We start from the raw sequence: 19,390 nt of genomic DNA on the forward strand, positions 1-19,390 counted from the left end.
TCAGATTTCATCTGACAAATTCAGTAAATGTCCAAAACTCAGTTTGGTCAGAGAAACTTCGTTTCAACTGCAGCAGCAACTCCAGTTCTGTGGTAAATTCTCTGTAAACCAGCTTTCACGAAAATCTGAAGAAATGGGAAAGGACAGAAGTAGTACCTGTACAACTTACTCAAATTAGCATGATCCTCAACCACTCCAGTGTGGCTGTATGTATCTACTACACCCTTGCAGACACTTTCAGTTCCTTTACCTCAGCGAGAAAACAGAATTTTCTCATACCCATGAGCCACATGGCTCAGGAGCAGGGGGAGAAGACGACTGTAATAGGCTGCAGTGAACAACGATGCCCTTGAAAAGCTTCCTGGGGAGGACACAAAGCCTACATGCCATTCCCCAGGCTGCAGTGTATCACTACAGCTCGCTTTTCAGCCTACACCAGACACCACGCATTCCTAAATTACACGACAGAGCTGTAAATGATGAGGGAGAAGACTGTAAGGTTGTGTGAGACAGAAACCAACCGAGTGAGTCTCACTGAGTGAGATGTGATAAATCTGTCTTATCTCATCTAACTGTGGGAGCAGATGGCTTAACAACATGATTAAACAAAACCACCATCTGTTGCAGCAGATGTTTTTTTTTTTTTAAACAGAGCTTAAAGAGTTAAACAGTATTCTGACAACAATAATTAGGAGATAGTATCATTGGCAGGGGAAAAAAAAAGAAATCAAAGATGCAATTGATGACTAAGCTGTAATAAATGGCTGTACCAGCGAACATATTCCTTCATAATTAAGAGAGAAATCATACAGCTACTCACATATTTAAGCATGTTTTGATAGATCAGACACTTAAAAGAGCTTCTTCAAAGATTTTAATTGTTCACTGTACTGCGTACCTACAAAGTTATGACTCATTTAACCCCCCCAACAAATGATCACACTGCTTTAACTTCAAGTTTCTGAAAGCAAAAATAATAAAAACCAGTACATCCCTGCACTTCTGCCAACAGCTGTTCTCATTTCAGTTTCATGGTTTCTGTGAAATAAGAGTCTAATATGATTCTAATTCAGAAACACTCAAAAGCATGCTTATAACCTTAAGAATGTGCCTAGCCCTAGTAAAGACTGGAAAAGTTGTTTTGCTGGATAGAGACAGGTTGCACATTTATTTAATTCTTTCCTAAGCGTTTTCTTCATAATTTTCCCAGAAGTTACACATGACTATAAACATTTTTTTAATCACATCCACACATCAATCAAATTCTGAATGACACTGTCAGTTCACTGTCTTTAATTTCATACTATTCATAGATCAAACTTTCCAAATATTTGCAAGAAAAGGAATTTTCATTATGGTTACATTCCTTCCTCTGATTTATGTCCAAAGTAACTAGAACACCTTGAAAGTAAGAGAACATAAGCCCTTTGAGAAAAGGATAGTAATTATACACATACAGATATATATACACACACACGTGCCAAGAAGGGATAGAAGAACAAGACGAAAGTTGGTCTCGGAGGATGTGTGATATTAGAAGGCTGTTACAAAAACATCCTGAAAAAAACTGTTTACAATTTTGCCTGCTCTGCACCAAAAAAAAAAAAACAAAAACAAAAACAAACCTTCTACATGGTAAATGAAGCATTTAATAAAACATATTATTCAAGAAGCAATGATATATTTGTTTTCTACTCCCCATTTTTGTCCATTTTTCTTGATTTTCTCTGTTTCAAATTTTTAGCTCTTGCATGCTGGAAACTTGCAAAGGTAGAAAAATTATTGGAAATGAATCCTAGGAGGCAAGATTTTATGTAAAAGATAAAACGGTCTTTACCATAATCTTACTTCATAAAGGTCCTTTAAGTATAGGTAAAAAAATATGCATGTAAAAATAAAGTTACGTATATGCGCAAACTATAAATCTCAATATATGCAAAAGGTTCACCCTTGATCCATCTCTTACTGCAGTCAGCTTCCTGATCATAGAATCACAGACCAGTCTGGGTTGGAATGGACCTTTAAAGGTCATCTAGTCCATCCCCCTTGCAATGAGCAACTACAATGTTCCCTGTCTAAAACCAGAGTAATTACACTGTAATGTGGAACCTGCACAGCAATGACTAAAGGTCACCTCTAGTGTTACAATCATGGAATCACTGACTTTTTTTTTTTTTTTTAACTATGCAGGAAAACAAAAAGAGATTAAAAATTAAGGAATAATATTTAGACCGTTTTCTCACATGAAAAGTTGTCAAAAGAGCTCCTCCTAAGGATCAAAATCAGGGTTTCAGTGATACAAAAACTTCTATTTATTATTTTCTCAGAGAAAGAATATTGCAAAAATAAATAACTGAAAGATCCTTATTTGCTTTATATATTATTCGGATTATTTGCCCTCAGTGCATCTGTTGTTCAGGTGTTTCACTATTTTGTTCTTTTAATCTAGACAGCATTCCCACGATTCAGTACAACCAAGGACTTTTCTGCAGGAAGACTTAGGTTGTTAAAGGAACTGAACTCCCAAAGGAAAACTGATAAGAAAATTATAACTTCTGTATGGCTCTACAGCAATTAGTCACAAATCCATTTCTTATTATTTCAGCAAACATTTTTAGTTTTCAAAAATATTTTTAAAGGTAAAAAAATTTTTATTAAGAAAAAAAGCATTTCTGTAACAACACAAAATTCCCTATACTTAAAGCCACAGTGGAAAGTTATAAAGCACTTCAGTTATGCAGTCATATACGAAGCTACGTTTTTACAAATACATTTGTATTGCAGTGCTACCAAATTCCAATATTTTGTTTCAGTTATTATTTTCCTTACTACTTCAGCTACACCATTTATAGACTCTGGTTTTTGTTAAAAATAGAATCTAGCTCAAGTGTGCAGAAAAAAAAAAAAAAACAAACAACAACTTGAAAAATTAATTCTAAAAATGCAGGAGTTACACAAGATCATTTCTTTCAAGAACCATGACAAATGGTTTCTAAATTTATGATTGGTAACACTGAAATTTACTATTCCTCTCTGGACTAGAACCTCTAAAATTCAAAGAAAGCTAATATGCAGATCCTGAATCTCCTTGCTCAACTGCATAGCATCATACTAGATGTTTTTGTGAAATTCTTTAAAAAGACATAAACACAGGAACAGTTTGTTAACACTCTAACATGTGACACATAGCCCTCTTAAATCTATAGAGGCTGTCAATTTCCACTGCAATGTGACCTTTACAACAGATTAGGCAGTGCCGTATGTTATGCAGATTTTGTTGTATTCAAACTAAGAGTTTGGAAAAAATTGGGCTGCTGACAGGGACGAACGAATTAGTCAGAAATTTTTAGATTCAAAATAATTTCTTTTTAAAGAAAAAGGTCACCTTTTAAACCTTCTTTTTGTAATTGTATGTTGTGAAAAACAATGAAGATAAGCCACTGGATATGTCTGTACTGATAGCTTTAGACGTTAAAGTATTTGTAAGCACAATCAAAAGTTACTATTCAAAGTTGTGATTCTAAACGGTCAAGGACCCAAACCCTAGAAGTATTTCATGACTCTACATGCCAATAAATTTTTTTCCACAAGTTACAGTACTTTAAAGTTGGTTGCGTGGAGTTTTTTGAAATCTACTTCCACTTCAACATTAGAATTGTTCTTGTCAATAGTTGTAAAGGCAAAGAAATATAATTATTCTTATCCTGGATGCTATGTGAAGCACTTCAAAATACCCAATGTGAGATAGTACAGAAAAAAAAAAAAAAAAAAGAGACCATCTTAGAAGTGGAAATCAAAAGCTAACAACAACAACAACAACAACAACAACAAAGTCTAGAGAAAAAACAGTAAGGAGAAGATACCGATTGGGAATAAACTACAGTTGAACATAGATTTTGCAGCAATTTAATTTTTTTGTTGTTCTTTTTATTTTCATGACACTCTATTTCAAAGAAAAGGTTCATTGTAGCAAAACTTTCAGAAGATGAAAGAGCCTCTACTCCACTTTAATAACCTTTCAGCAATAAGCTGCAGAATATGGGAAACATTTATTCTCTATTCTTAAGTAGAGATTATAATTATTTTTGAAGAAGATACACTGACATTCTTCTGGCATATCCGCGCTACAGTCCTACCTTGTAATTTCTTCAACACAGCTACTTCCATTTTCAGTACTTGCTTTGGCTGCTGAGCTGATTCGACCTTCAGTGCAACATTTTCCCGAGTAAGCAAGTCCAGTGCATCGTAAATTTCTCCAAATCCTCCACCTCCTATTTTCCTCAGCTATATTGTGAAAAAAGAAAGACCAAAAACAGATTTAAAATATGGGAGAAGAAAGGAAATGAAATGACAGTTACTCTGTGTTCTGTCTGCTGTACCGTCTGCCATACTGCAAACGCTGTTGCATTACTAATAGATTTTTAAATAACAAAATCATATCCTTCGGTACGTACAAGAGCTACTGAATAATCTACAAAGGTAAAAACAATTTGGAAGAAAATCCCAGGAAAACGTTAATACATTTGATCTTCACCTGCACTAAACTTCTTGCATTTAATCCAACAGGAGAGTGCAGTAGCATTCCCAATATGAATCTGATCAGTCAGCATGCTGAATAAAGTCTTTCCTCAAATAGCCACATACTAACCAGAGACCTTCAAATACCAATGCACAGTGACATATTTAAAAATGCTATCTTTCTATCATTCATTTTTGCAGAAATACACACACTGAATAGTAAAGATACAAAAGTTCTTGGACTTACTGAAAAGCAACAGCATTTTCTATTATATGAAGTGACTTAGAAATGGCTAAAATTATCTTTGAATACATATTTTAAATATGTCTGGTTTTCAGCATCAAAAATGTCAATGTTCTTTCATGTAATGCTTTTATATGGTGATCTCCCCTGCAGCTACCACTCTGAAGTTGATAAAAGAAAAAAGGAGACAAAAAACTTAGCCTAAGAAACACACAATATCGTATTTTTACTATATTTTACCATGGTTTTCTAAATGTCATTTGAAAACATACAGTTGTTATGGTTATATGACTACACTGTATTAAATGCCATCTAAACATTCTGGTGATCTAGAGCTCAGCAATATGCTGACCTACCTTCAGATTCTGAAAATAAATCTAATGTCTCCTAATTCAGACAATCAGCCATCTGACTGAGAAGGAAAAAACAATTTTAAAAATAGCCTCAGCCCCTAAGAATAAGGAAGAAGGCAACAGATAAAATCCTTATATATTTTTTACTTGCATTTTTCAAGTCATATCACATGAAATTTTTGCTCTGTATGATTACAACAATAGTCAGTATTTCATTATGCATGTTTTGTCCTGAAGACCTTATAGTATTGCAAGCAACAGCTACTTCAATATTCTTAAAACAAGGAAAACATCTACATTGCTCACTTCTGGCTAATTCATTGCCAGTTTTAAAAACGTGCATAGAATAGACAGCACAGCACTATTTCAGACCTACAGAAATAACTCACCATTTTATCATATAACTTCATTTACCAGTTTTGAGAAATAGCCAGACTGAGAGAGACTGCCTCTAAAAGGTTTCTTTTCCTGCTTGTGTGCTTAAAAAAATAGTTAAAATCAACCCAAAAGCAACAACAAAAAGATCACCACACTAATAAAATAAACCAATCAATTTCCATTGTCAGATAAAGTACACCAGAATCATTAACATACATCCAAAATGACACCAGTCAGTAATTCCAGGTGCAGATGAAGCTCTCTTTGAGAGCTGGGTCACTTCACTGGGTCACGCACCACATTCAGTGAAGAGCCCATGTTTTCCTCGCTTTTCTATTTGCTGTCAATGTCCCTGTAGAAGCCTTTCTCATTGCTTTCCACATCCTTCACCAGTTTCAACTGCCAGCTGAGCTCTGGCTTTCCTATCTATACATCCCACCACACAGAGGCAACATCTTCATATTAACCTTGGGCAGCCCATCCCTGCTTCCACCTCCCGTTCGCTTGTGGTTTGCTTTTGAGTTCGGACAGGAGTTGCCTGTTCAACCACACTGGCCTCCTGCCACATCTGCTCAACATCTATTACCTTGACAAGGACCACATCTCCCTTTGTTACACCTGCACCACATACTCCCATTTTGCACATTACTTTTAAGCTTCTCTTCTTTGCCTTCAGCATCTCACACCCCAAACTCATTCTTCCCCTTCTTTGTTCCAGTCCTATCTCTTTGTATACTTGAACGCTAAAGTATACAATTTCCAACAGGTTTTATCTTGGTACTTTCATTTACACTGCATGTTGAATGATGTTCTCAAACATCCCTAAAGACAATTATCATTACAAACACATCTCTCCAAGTCAGGATTGTAATAAATGTTTCAAAGGCAGAAAAAGAAGAACAAGAAAAGGTATGAACAGATGATGAAAGAAAATGCTAATAGATACAGAGACCAGTAGAGAGGGAGGGTGTCACTAAGGAAAAGATATTTTATAACAGCTTGTCTATGCTTACTTTTCAAAATAGAATCACCCTAAAGAACATCTAGGTTAAAACTAAATTCAGTTGAGCATAGTTTTTAAAAATGTTTGTGTTCATAAATTCTAGATATCTTTTCATTATTACAAAGACTGAGGTCCTGAGCAGCCAAAATTCTGAAAACTGCATTTAAGCTGCAAATCTTCACTAACTTCCAGAATGTATACTTTTTTTTCCTTAAACCGGTTACAACAAAATAATCTCACGCAATCACACTTCAGAGCTGCCATTCTCCAATGTAGGGAAAAAAAGCAGGATATTGGGAGAGTTTCACAAGGAACAATCCGCAGTACTACTCATAATTAGGGACAGTACTCATCGTCATCAAAACTTGAAAGTCCACTAGTTTGTATCATTTCATCTTTCTACACGTGGAATTCTTAAGTACAATATTGCTTCAAGAACACTAACTGATATCTTTCATACTTCTAACCTAACAGGATGGTATCAATTATGTCAATATGCATGCATCAAGCACTAAGGATTTTCTAAAATTTATGTGCTATTTTCTTCCCCTAGAAGAATGTCCTATGAAATCCTGAATTCATAAAGAAGTGTATCACCTTAGATGCCATCAAGAAAGAATGTTTGCTACAGAAATTAAGAAATTGAAGAGTTACCCACAGACAATATTTGGCTTTCATCTATCTGCAATACTTGATTTGGAGAGCATACAAGTTAAAATGTATAATCACATGAGACGAACAACAGCCTACTCTCAAACTTTTCCAAAAGACACCAATCTGATCACCATTATTTGTTACATAGGAAAGAAAATAAACCTGAAGAAAACAGAACTATTTTTGTACAAATCAGACAACTGACCGTGATATATCAGTATAGTGTTATCTATTTATAATTCCATTTTATTCTGCTTGATCCAGTTTCAGACTACGCTTTCAGTTTTTACTTCACTGCACTATTGAGATGCAATACAAGAAAGTATTTTACAAATACTGACACTCCAAAGAGAGCTGTTTAGTTTCTGTTTACACAAAAGGAAATAGAAATGTTTCCTACACAAAGCTAGTATCAACCTCCTGCATTTTTAAATGAAAGACAGGGCACAAGATAGCTGAAATTATTTTCTTTATGACTTTGAAATGAATGATGAATCTGTATCTTCTATGTTCAGTTTCATGATTTTAAATAAAATACTGAAATAAGAGAGTAATATAAAGCAAAGACAGTGCAAAAAAATAGTGATTCAGTACCCACTCACAGCCTACTAATCACACAGAGATACCCAAAATGTTCTATTACGAAGTGGCCACTGCCTTCTTTTTTTTTTTTTTTTTTTTAAATCTCAAGAAATCCACAAGCAGAAAAAAAAAATCTGAAGTAATCAGGGGAATGGAGAAGAAACTAAGAGAACTCAGCCTGTTTTGCCCAGCAAAATAGTTTCAAATAGATAGTATTTTCCTCTAGATTTAAATCAAGGATATGAACACCAAAAGGGAACAGAGCTATTTATAGTAAAGCAAATACTGGCACACAATCACATGGATATAAATCAGCCAGGAATACATCTATGCTACAAAATATAACAAACAAAAATCATTTCTAATTGGAAGAGCAGGAAGGTCCTGAAAGACCTTCCCATGAGAAGTAACAAATCTCACTGTCTGACTAGTTTCTAGAGGGTATCTGAGTTGCAAAATGGACTGACATAGTCACCAAGGGATTGGATTCAATACACTAACAGGACTCTTCCAGTTATGCTCTGAACAGGCACTAAGTAATGATTTAAAAGCTTTCCTAGGGTCCTACCAGAAAAAAAAAAAAAAAAAAAAACCCAAAAAACAAAACACCTTAAATCCATATAACTTTTTTTTTCACGAAGGATAAGAGGTATAAGCAGTTTCAAAGTTCTTTTGCCATTCAACATAAGTATTAAGCAAAACAGACCTTTCAAGGATTTTGAAACAGACCTCATAGCACGAACTACTTCTTTTTAATAACGCATTTTAAAGAAGATGCGCTGCATACTTACCACCTTCCATCTTTCTTTAACCAAGATTCCCACACTGAGGATGTCAGGCTGCTCCCCTCCTCCACTCATTGCAACCTCCAGATGGGATGAGCTGCTATGCCAAGTCTATGTCAGTAGAAACCATCCAGATCCCAGGAGTGGCTTCCATTGAACCAGGGTCTGCAGAAACAAAGCAGAGCATGGGATCCCAATGATTAACAGAATAACATGACATACAGAAAAAGTTGCGTTTCTCACCTACCACCTTGTTTTTGTATCCCATAGTGACTTACATTGGAATTTTAGCCAAACAACTTCCAGTACAGAAATTCAAGTATATTCTTCCTTATTTTTTTTAGCCAGCTGTCTCTCAAACCTCCAAGTCCAATCTCAAAATAGCACTAATATAAACATTTTCAGAGTTATACTCTGTGGGAAGTTTCAAATTTCTGTAAATTCGAGCCAGACAAGACAGCCCTTCACCAATGGCAAGTCCTGCCTGACCAACCTAGTGGCCTTCTACAATGAAGTAACTACATCAGTGGACAAAGGAATGGCTATGGATGTCGTCTATCTGGACTTCTGTAAAGCCTTTGACACGGTCCACCACAACATTCTTCTCTTTAAACTGGAGAGATATCAATTTGATGTTCAGTAGATGAGGAATTGGCTGGAGGGCCACACCCAGAAAGTAGCGGTCAATGGCACAATGTCTGGATGGACACCAGTAACAAGTGGTGTGTATCAGAGGTCTGCACGGGGACCAGTACTGTTTAACATCTTCATCAATGACACAGACAACAGGATCAAGTGAACCCTCAACCAGTTTGTGGACGAGACCAAGCTGAGGGTGCAGGTGACACAACTGAGGGATGGGATGCCATCCAGAGGGACCTGGACAGGCTCAAGAAGTGCATCCATGTGAACCTCATGAGGTTCAGCAAGGCCAAGTGCAAGATCCTGCACCTGGGTCAGGGCAAACCCTGGTATCAGTACAGGCTGGGGGATGAAGGGATTGAGAGCAGTCCTGCCAAGAAGGACTTGGGGTTACTGGTGGATGAAAGACTGGACATGAGGCAGCAATGTGCACTTGCAGCCCAGAAGGCCAATCATATCTTGGGTTGCATCAAAAGAAGTGTGGCCAGTAGGTGAAGGAAGGTGGTTCTGGCCCTCTGCTCTGCTCTGGTGAGACCCCACCTGGAGTCCTGTGTCCAGCTCTGGAGGCCTCAGCACAGGAAAGACATGGACCTGTTGGAGAGGGACCAGAGGACGCCACAGAAATGATCAGAGGAGTGGAACAGCTCTGCTGTGAGGACAGGCTGAGAGAGTTGGGTTTGTTCAGCCTGGAGTTCCAGTTCTTAAAGGGGGCCTATAAGAAAGATGGGGACAGACTTTTTCAGGTTTTTCAGCAGGGCCTGTTGTGACAGGACAAGGGGTAATGGTTTTAAACTAAAGGAGGGGAGATTCAGGCTAGATGTAAGGAAGAAATTTTTTACAATGAGGGTGGTAAAATACTGGCCCAGGTTGCCCAGAAAGGTGGTAGATGCCCCATCCCTGGAGACATTCCAGGCCAGGCTGGATGGGGCTCTGAGCAACCTGATCTAGTTGAAGATGTCCTGGCTCATTGCAGGGGGGTTGAACCAGATGACCTTTGAAGGTCCCTTCCAACCCAAAATATTCTGTGATTCTATATCATAACTAATTTAAAATCAATTTTAATAACAACTTTAAAATCTATTCAATCATTTACTAAAAAATTGGTTGAATAATTGTAATATATAATAAGAAGATTAAAGTAATATTAACCAAAATTTCCAAAATTAAACATAGATACTTAAATTGGAATTATAATTTAATTTATTGTACTGCACACAGACTATTCCATATTTCACAATATGTTTCACATAGCTAGAATTACTTGCAGTTAAATATGTCTAAAGTACAATTTTGTTGGTTTACTTCAGTGTAAAAATAGCTAAAAAAAACCCCAAAACCTGGTCTTGGGTAATTCTGTCAGTTTAACTTTTTAATTTTCTGGCTTTAGGCAACAGTCTCTAAATCACATTTTATATAGCTATATAAAAATTTGTCTTTTGGAGATTAATCCATCCATAATGGCTCCCATGAACAACCACTACAACCAGTTAGAAGCTTAATTTAATTCTTTTAAGCTTTTCTAGAATTGTGCTTATTTGTTACACTGTTATAAAAGATACAAGTGCAACTCTTTGTACAAATTCTCCTATCCAACGATAAAACTCCTCAAAAGTGAATTAGCTTTGAGTTTATTTCTATTGCTTCCAAAACTGCACAAACTAGAAGAGAAAAACTCTTCTCACTGAATCAACACAGAAATGGTATGTAACACTGGCACAACCACTCTGATTTAAATTAACACCCTGTCCTTCCACGTGCATAAATGCCAAGTTTACTACTGGGGCTAAATTATGCTTCTTAAAAACAACCTGCTGCTTAAATGACCTGGCTTTTAAAACAGACATTTGTTCAACATGACAGAAACTGTGAGGGTTTTTTAAATTTTCTTTCATATTTATTTTTTGTATTTCATTTGTGCTTTTCTTGCTTCAATCATAAATTCTGACATCTAAACCAACTCCAAACAAAACAGACCTCTCTGGAGAAAAATTAGTCTGGATTAGTTGAAAATCTAAAATGATACCAAATTAGAGTGGATTACATCCCTGTAAAAGAGTGCTCATTCAGAATATGTAGCTTGAATTCATTTAATTCAAACAAACAAAGGGAAACCAAATTAAGATTGCATATTCTGAGTAACATCATCCACCCTGCAATTTAATCAAGTTGAACTAAACCAATTTAAATTCTACTGGTAAATTCTCTGCTGCAGATAAGGTCAAAATTCTGAAGACGACTATAGTCATTTATGTGAACAGCCTTAACATTACTAACCACCGACCATAACTACTGGCCTCTCTAACGAAATTATAACACAGTTGGGAACTAAGTCAAAGAGAAAATGAAACAGCACTAATGAAGGGGAAAAGGTCCATTTCCAAAATTACATGCTTACAGCACATACAGTGACTTTTCCATTTACTCAAATATTTGCTTCCACCACACCCCTGTTACATAAAAGTAGGTGGTGGTCTTCACTAAATAATATGTTTACTCCTGCACTGGGACTTCAAGGGGTTTGTTAGATGGTTGTGGTTTTGTTTTGCTTTTGTTTGTTTGTTTGCTTCCTGATATCCTGCTTAAAAAGAGTAACGGAGAAAGTGTGGGACTACAGTGGGTCCATGGATTCCCTGACAGAGAGCATGGGAACAGAAATTAGCCTTGAAGATATGAAGGCCTACCCGTGAGAAAGATGGGAGTAAATGAATATCCAGAGATGTTAAGGATGCACCCGTGTGAGAGAAGGGAGTAAAAGAGTAACATTGATGATAGCAAAAATAGCCAATGAGATGCTGCTGCTGTAACTTGTAACCAATAGTGAAGAGACACATGAATTGGTAAAACTGTATAAAAATGCACTTGTGGCAATAAATGGCATCTACTACTTTCATCCTGGAAGAACTTGGTCTATGTCTTTTGTCCATCTCAACCACAACAAGAAAGCACTCATCTCACTGGAGCAAAATCTAAAACTGGCAAGTATGAATTTTACTAAAGCATTCAAATGAGCAAAATTCGTTCACCTGAAAAGCAGATGCTTTGTTAAAGCAAAGATACAACAACAGTAGTTTTAAAGTTTTTTATTAACACTGCTATCAGCCTTGACCTGATACCTGATTTGATGCTTTTTTTTAAACTACATTTCAAATCACAATTTAGTCTCAGCTCTGACACACATTTCTGAGAGCTATTAACTCATGGATTCCTGAGCATACTAAGAGTAACTAGCCCAGAATGTAATGGTACAATACATATATGTACAGAACCATCCCATACCTCAAGAATTATCATACAAGTGCCATATTACTGCAGATAACATCTGCATGGCCAGGATAACAAAATCTTCTTCATTTATATACAATTTCTCAATCCTATTCCAATACACGAATTCCTTGTTATATCTCTTGTCATCCTATATTATTACAAAGCAATAAGATCTATTCTATATCATCAGATGCCAGTACTGAAAACACCAAAACCCCAGGACCCACTAAAATGTCACACACAGGAGTCAACAGTTCCCTCCTGAGCCCCTGAAGGCAAGGTGCTAAAAATGACCTGAAGCACGATAATCAACTGCAAGCACCACTTAACTTGAAAAATACAAGTTTCACAAACATGTTGACGTTAATTTGAGGAATCCTGTTTTCTTCGAGACCCCAAATAAAGTAGCAGGAGGATGCAGACACAAATTACAAGGCCAGAAAGCTTGTAATCAGTCCAAACTTTTACCTGATCAGGCCACATAAACTTACCCTGAGTAAGAGTCCAAATGATGAAGAGTCCTCTGTCCTTACTGGTAACATGTTCCAGTATGTCCCTTCCCTCACAGTGAGCACCATTTGGTTTGTTTCAAGCTTTTATCTGTCTACTTTGTTACAGTTTTGGCAACTAAATTCCATTCCCAGTAATTTCACCTCATTTAAGTATCTCAACACATTTTTTAACCTACTCTAAACTAATAAATTAAGCTTTAAGCCTTCCTTCCTATTCCATGGGTCTTTTATGTGGTCCTCCTTTGAAAATCCTCTCCTTGCTCCATCCACACTCTTCTTGTGGTATGGGCAGCACCAACACTGGATTACACTCAATCATACCAATACTTCGTATCAAGAAAACTTTCTTTTTTAATATTTGGGAAAGTAGTCTTATTTCCCTAATTTAAGTCTAAAGATGCTTTATACTTTTCCTAAAAAATGACTGTATCAGATGTCTATACACCTCCATGCTTACACTTAGGCAATGCTGCAAGAATATTGTTTCTTTAAAGCCTTTATTCACAATCTGATCTAGACTGGGTTTCATTGCTCTGATGTGCTCTCTAATAACCTTAAAACCGTATAACTGAAAATCTGTTGGTTATGAATGTACTGCAGTGGATAAGTATTTTTATATTATTTACCTAGTAACCAAAAACACATATTCTGGAAGGTGCAATTTAGGTTACAATTGCCTTCTCTGAATTCATGTGGGGGAAAAAAAGGACATTAGTGGAGAGGACTACATTTAAAGGACTTTTGGACAGACATAAATATGCATTCTTTGGAGGTGGTGCCAAGAACAAAACTGAAAGTGAAACTTCTCTGAATTTTGAAGGACTTGAATTCAGACTGTTTGGCCCATTCTAAATTCCACAGATGAATAAAAGACTCATAGAAGTACATACTATCACATTCGTATTACTGAAATACAGCCATATGTTGCATTCAACATAGCTGTTTAGCAGCCTACAATGCTGTGAAACAATTAAAGATAGCTCCAGCATGTTCTGTATCCCACTGAAGACGATGAATATTTAATTACATGCAGCTAAGGTGCAAGCTTTCCCTTATTCAACAGATAAATCCTGTAGCAGTGCAGTTCTCTAGGTATCAGTACATTTATTTTCTGCACAACAAATGTTTCTTTATAATTATTCTAAAAAAATAACATACCCCATAAAATTCTATATTAACTCATCAGTTTCCTTATCAGACCAGTTTATCAGATGAGAGGAAATGTGTAAGATAACAGAATTATCACAATTAAAGGCAGTTGGCCTTTTGTCAAATTTATTGCCAAGTGACATGTCATGGAATAACTAGGACAACACAATGAGTACAGGTTTGTTCCATAGCATAAGCTTTTGCCTGGGAACTGACCACAGTATAATATAACAACAGGTAAAGGATTAGTGCTTATATCTAGAATTTTATATTGTACAAACAGCATTATTTAAAACTCTTCAACCCACTTAGCTGTTTTTAACTATATATCACCCCCCCAAAAGATTTCTTTAATTTACCCCAATCAAGTATACTAAGCGATGATAAGCTACTAGAAAACAACAGTGCAAAATTTCCAGAAAAAAAGTCAATTTTGTAAAAGCTGATTCTAGCTCACCAAGCAAAGACAAACATTTTACATAATTTGTGTGTGTATATATAATTTATTTAGAGATGGCCCCAAACCGAAGCCAATCTCTGCTTACCAGCCTTTATAGATGTTTAAATCCAGATCTAAGGTTGAGAAAGTAGCACAGACAGTTTTGGCTGAATGGAGGTACTCTAGGTTTCAGGGCAAAGCAAGTAAGGGCAGAAGATAACTTCCGTTCCACAAAAAGGAAAAATATATGTCCTGTTGCCTCCTCCATGGAATAATATCAAATTTGCGATTAGGAACTCTATGTGCTTATTAGGAGCTCTAACTGCCTGCTTTCAGTTCACTTAAGAAACTAGTAAATTAACTGGAGTTTACTGAAGTTGCTTTCCACTTCCGTACTTTCTACTTTTGTGCAGAAGAACTTAAAAGAACAAATAAAAGATTAATATGTCAGCATAAAGAGAAAATCGGGGCAGGAAATGTTCAAAGATCTTAATTTCACCGTATTTCTGGTAAAGTCCACTCCCTTAGATGGGCTAAGAAGCATGTTCAAATTGCAGATTCTAAGGCCAGAAATGTTTTAAGTGTGTCTTATTTGAACATCCAAACTAGAAAGGTATCCCACACTAAGTCTGAATATTTTCTAAATGCATTCATTAGAATCTGGGATCCTGAAAATAATCATTCAGCATGCCAATGAGAAAACTAAAATTAAGATCTTGACCTAAATTTCCAACTGTACTGGCTATAAAGAAAATATTTTTAAAAATTCTACATAACCAATGCCATTTTACTTCTTCCTATCTCAGGCTCTTGGGTGCCAAAATACTCATCACCACTTGCAGATTCCAGGTGTGAAAAGCTCCCAACTGTCTTCTGTGCTATTGCCAAAGAGTCTAGATTTCCTTCTGGCAACTTCTGCACTTACAGCTATGTTGTCATTACAGAAGTAGCAATATTTTCTCAGTTTGAAGACAGAGTTAAAAATATAACATTTAGTTTCAAGATAACAGCCTTATTTTAAAAACACATATATTTCAAGCTACAACACTATTTCCAGTTTGCAAGAGAATTCAGCACCAAAATGTTACAAAAATCCAAGGCATAGTTTATGGAAGGAGTAAATTATCTCTTACTAAACCAACTGATACAGGTGGCAAAACCATACACACTTTAGGCACACAAACCCTTATTTAAGTCCAATATAGAGTGAGAAACTTTAAAATTAAACCAAACTTGAAAGCAATTGCACCAAAGTAAACTTCAATATTTTTGCTTGATTAGACCAAATGAGATAAAAGGTACTTGATACCCTGTCAGACAGAAGGGAAGCACCTGGGGAGGTGCGTGACAGGGTTGTGATTCCTATGAGAAACACAGCATATAATTTATTACCTACAGGAAATTTTGGTCAGGGAAAATTAGAATGAGCCATAAACCAAAAACTCTGTTTAATCCATGATATTTTTGTCATGGAATTTTTCAGCCGAGTGAGTTAATTTCCTAATTTGATCTGTCACACAATTGCACACGGATTTATGTCACAACAAGAATGGAAATTAGCTGTGGGAGACAGGGAAAGGCTGGACTGCTGTGGTGCTTTCAACTCCATCCAGTTGTTGAGCTACAGCCTCAGGTACAGAGCCTTTCATACTCATGTGGAAATCTAACTCTTTGGAGAGGTTAACTTCATTCCAAATAACACTGTATTATTCTCAGTTTTCTTCTACAACTCAGTGAGTTCCAAATCAAAAACAGGCTTGTGAAACCTTATTAATTAGTCCAAAAATATTTTTTAAACCCTAAGAGTGTCATTTTTTTTGTTCTTGTTTTTGTAAAGCTGTATTTCTGTGTCTTAGATTCACTACAACTGCTGTGGTGTTTACAACAAACCTCAACCGAACTAGAAGAGGGGAGTTTTTTGCTGTTATAAGAATCTGTTTTACCTGTCATAATAGCCTTCTTCAAAGAAACTATTTCTCTCATCACTTAAATGAAGTGAAAAATATTTTTAAACATGCAAATGGAAAGTCAGTTCTGCAGCTACTTAAATTATACAGCATTACAATAATTATTTTGCTAGATCTTTGTAAAATTTCCATTGCAGAAGAGTTAAGTGGTTGCAAAGTATGGTTTTGAAAACTGATACAAAGACAGCTTGAAGTAAAACAACAAAGATAGTTCTACATTATATTACTATGTCACTATTGAAAGTATTTCTCCTTTGGAATTATCAGCCAAATAAAAATTGTTGTTTCCAGATCTCTGAATTGTTGTAATAGTCAGTTACCTTCTTCGGATACATTTAGAATATTAATAGATTAGTATCAATGTCAGTAACTTTATACACCAAGGAATAACATAAATTGGTCCTGAAGTATTTCCCTTTCTGCTAGTACTATCTACTTCTATTATTTCATAAAACAATTTTGTCAGTGAGGAAAAACATAAAGGCCCAACCCAGGCATACACTACAACACTTCAGAAGGCAAGAAGGCAAACAGTACACTGCTCTGAAGAATTTCTTCCAAAACCTACACAACTTTTGGCAGTAATTATACAGTGATTTTTAGAGGAGAAAAGCTGCTGCTAAGGACCGTGCAAGAATAATTCAAGAACATATTTATAACTAAATGCTATTAACTTCTGAATGCTTATACCAGATGAGTAAAGTTTGGGCCAAATACTAAACACAGATGGGAATAACACTAAACTTTTTTGAAAGTTAAAAAAAAAAAAAAAAGGAAAAAAAATCAGCAGAGGAGATCTAGATACAACTTTAGGAGTAATTAGATACATGACATGTGAATAGCAAAATGCTGTCTGTACTGATAAGTGTTCAAATGATCAACAACGCTGCCAGTAGCAGACAAGCAGCCCTGCTGGCAGACCACAAGACCATCCTCACTGTACGGTGCCCTGCCTACAGCACCATGCATGAAGCAATCTGGACCTCACTAAAGAAAGCTAAGACTTACCTTGATATGTCAGTTGATAAAGCACATTACAAAAACATGGTGAATAAGGCCTGACAGTTAACTAAGCAAAACAGGAGAAAAACAGAGAAATCGTATTTTTTTAATCTGTAATGTCTAATCTCTTAGAATCCTTAAGGGCATGTAACTCTAAATCTGCAGCAGTACTGTGATAAAGAGCGGGCACTGGCCATGCACGCATGGGTATTCCATCTCCTTAAATACCTGGAGACGGTAGCTCTCCTTTTTGCCAAAGTGTGAAACAAGGGCAGTAACTGCTACACTAAGCAAGAAGACTCCAAAAGAGCCTAGCTGACAGGATGACCGAACCTGAGTGAGCCCACGCAGTGCAGGAGGTCTACCAAACTCTGACAGGCTTTGGTCTCCTCCATGAGGGGACTGCACAGTCATCCTGTCACACAATGCAGCAATCCCTGAAAGAGTTAAGACGCACCATCACATTATGGTTTATGCAGGAGACACCTCAGTATATTCAAGGAATATTGTACTTTCCAGCAGTAGATAACAGTGCTAGAGAAGTCAGGCACAAAGAGAAGACGAAAAACCACAGAGACCCTGTGCTGACCCTCATGTCAAGACCAACTCAGCACTGATGTCAACATCCCTAGCATCAGTGTGTAGGAGACAGCCATGTTAATTGGGCTCTTATGAACTGCCAGATGACACAAGAGTTGGGAAATGGCTTGGTGCTTGGCTATGCTGAAGGAAGGTGTCACTAAGGCAGCTAAAATAAACATGCAACAAGCTACTGCCAGCAGAACAGCACAAGCTGTTAGTTTATCCTCAGTCTGAGCTGGCTTCAGAGATGGTCTCCACAGGGTCATGGAGTCTCACCTCTTCACAGGATATTCCACAGTGATCACATGGGCTCAGGTGATACTGAATCTAGAAGCACAACCCACAAAAACAAAGGAGATAGGTAGCTCATCTGGGACTGTCTGACCAGTCTGCCCCTAAAACAAAAAAAAGATTGTGCTGGGAACTTCCAACATACCAGGCTTAGAGTCAACAACATGACTTGGCCAGAGTGTGCACTTGCTTTGTAGCCATCGTTGAAGGCAGCTTCAAGCAACAGTGGCTGAAACTTGAGCTCCTAATTGGAGTTCCTTCAAGGTTTGAAATGAGAGACAGGTACTAAAAAAAAAAAAAAAAAAAAAAAACACACCAAAATGGAACTTCGGAAAAGGCATTTAAAGTTGGGACAAATCCAAAAATATCAACTTAATTTGCAGTAGAAAAAAATTAGGTTAGACAGTAGAAAAAGAGATAGCACAGACAGCTAATGACAAGAGCAGACAGACTGTGTTAGATCAAAGATCCACCAAGCCACATCTCCTGTCTCTGACTGTTGCCAACAGCAGACATCTATGGAAGAATACAAGGATACAGAAAGCATATAATCATGCTTTCCCAGAATATTTTCTGAGAATATAGACAGCTGGGACACAAAACACTTCCTGAGCCAAAGGAGGTATTTAAGATTTTTCGCCTCTGAGTTCATCAGATCTTTTCTGAACTCATGAAAGCTTTTAGCATCCATAACACTGTACTGCAAGTAAATAGTAACTTAATCCCATGGTGTGGGAAGAAGCACAGCTTCATTTCCAATTTATCTTCTGTTAGTTACATTTGAGGTTCACTAATCCTTGCACTGGAAGGCAGACTTTACAGTTGCTCCCTGTTCATCTCTTAATCCCACATCAGGAATACACTGCTACCATATGGCCCATTCTTTATCTCTTCACCTATTTAGTGTTTCACTGATTTTTATCACCATCTGTGTGCTTTTTCCAGTTCTACTACATCCCCTCTGAGATGTGGAGACCAGCATTCTTATTGGGCACTGACTTGCTACTTTCAGAGAATCTGCAAGA

The 19,390-nt window shown here is 36.7% G+C and overlaps 1 protein-coding gene across 5 annotated transcripts in view; it reads right to left on the bottom strand.

Annotated features, from left to right (window-relative positions):
• Positions 1 to 19,390, bottom strand: part of TTBK2 (tau tubulin kinase 2) — a 111,286-nt gene that overhangs the window by 68,860 nt on the left and 23,036 nt on the right. For all 5 annotated transcript variants that reach the window (XM_071809232.1, XM_071809231.1, XM_071809230.1 and 2 more), the window contains exons 2-3: positions 8,524 to 8,682; positions 4,137 to 4,284 (exon numbers count right to left, since the gene is read on the bottom strand). In XM_071809232.1, coding sequence (XP_071665333.1) covers positions 4,137 to 4,284; positions 8,524 to 8,592 — 217 coding nt within the window. In that variant the 5' untranslated portion in view covers positions 8,593 to 8,682. The remainder of the gene's footprint in view (positions 1 to 4,136; positions 4,285 to 8,523; positions 8,683 to 19,390) is intronic.

The sequence above is a fragment of the Patagioenas fasciata genome, chromosome 5, assembly GCF_037038585.1.
Source record: "Patagioenas fasciata isolate bPatFas1 chromosome 5, bPatFas1.hap1, whole genome shotgun sequence".
Classification (NCBI taxonomy): Eukaryota; Metazoa; Chordata; class Aves; order Columbiformes; family Columbidae; genus Patagioenas; species Patagioenas fasciata.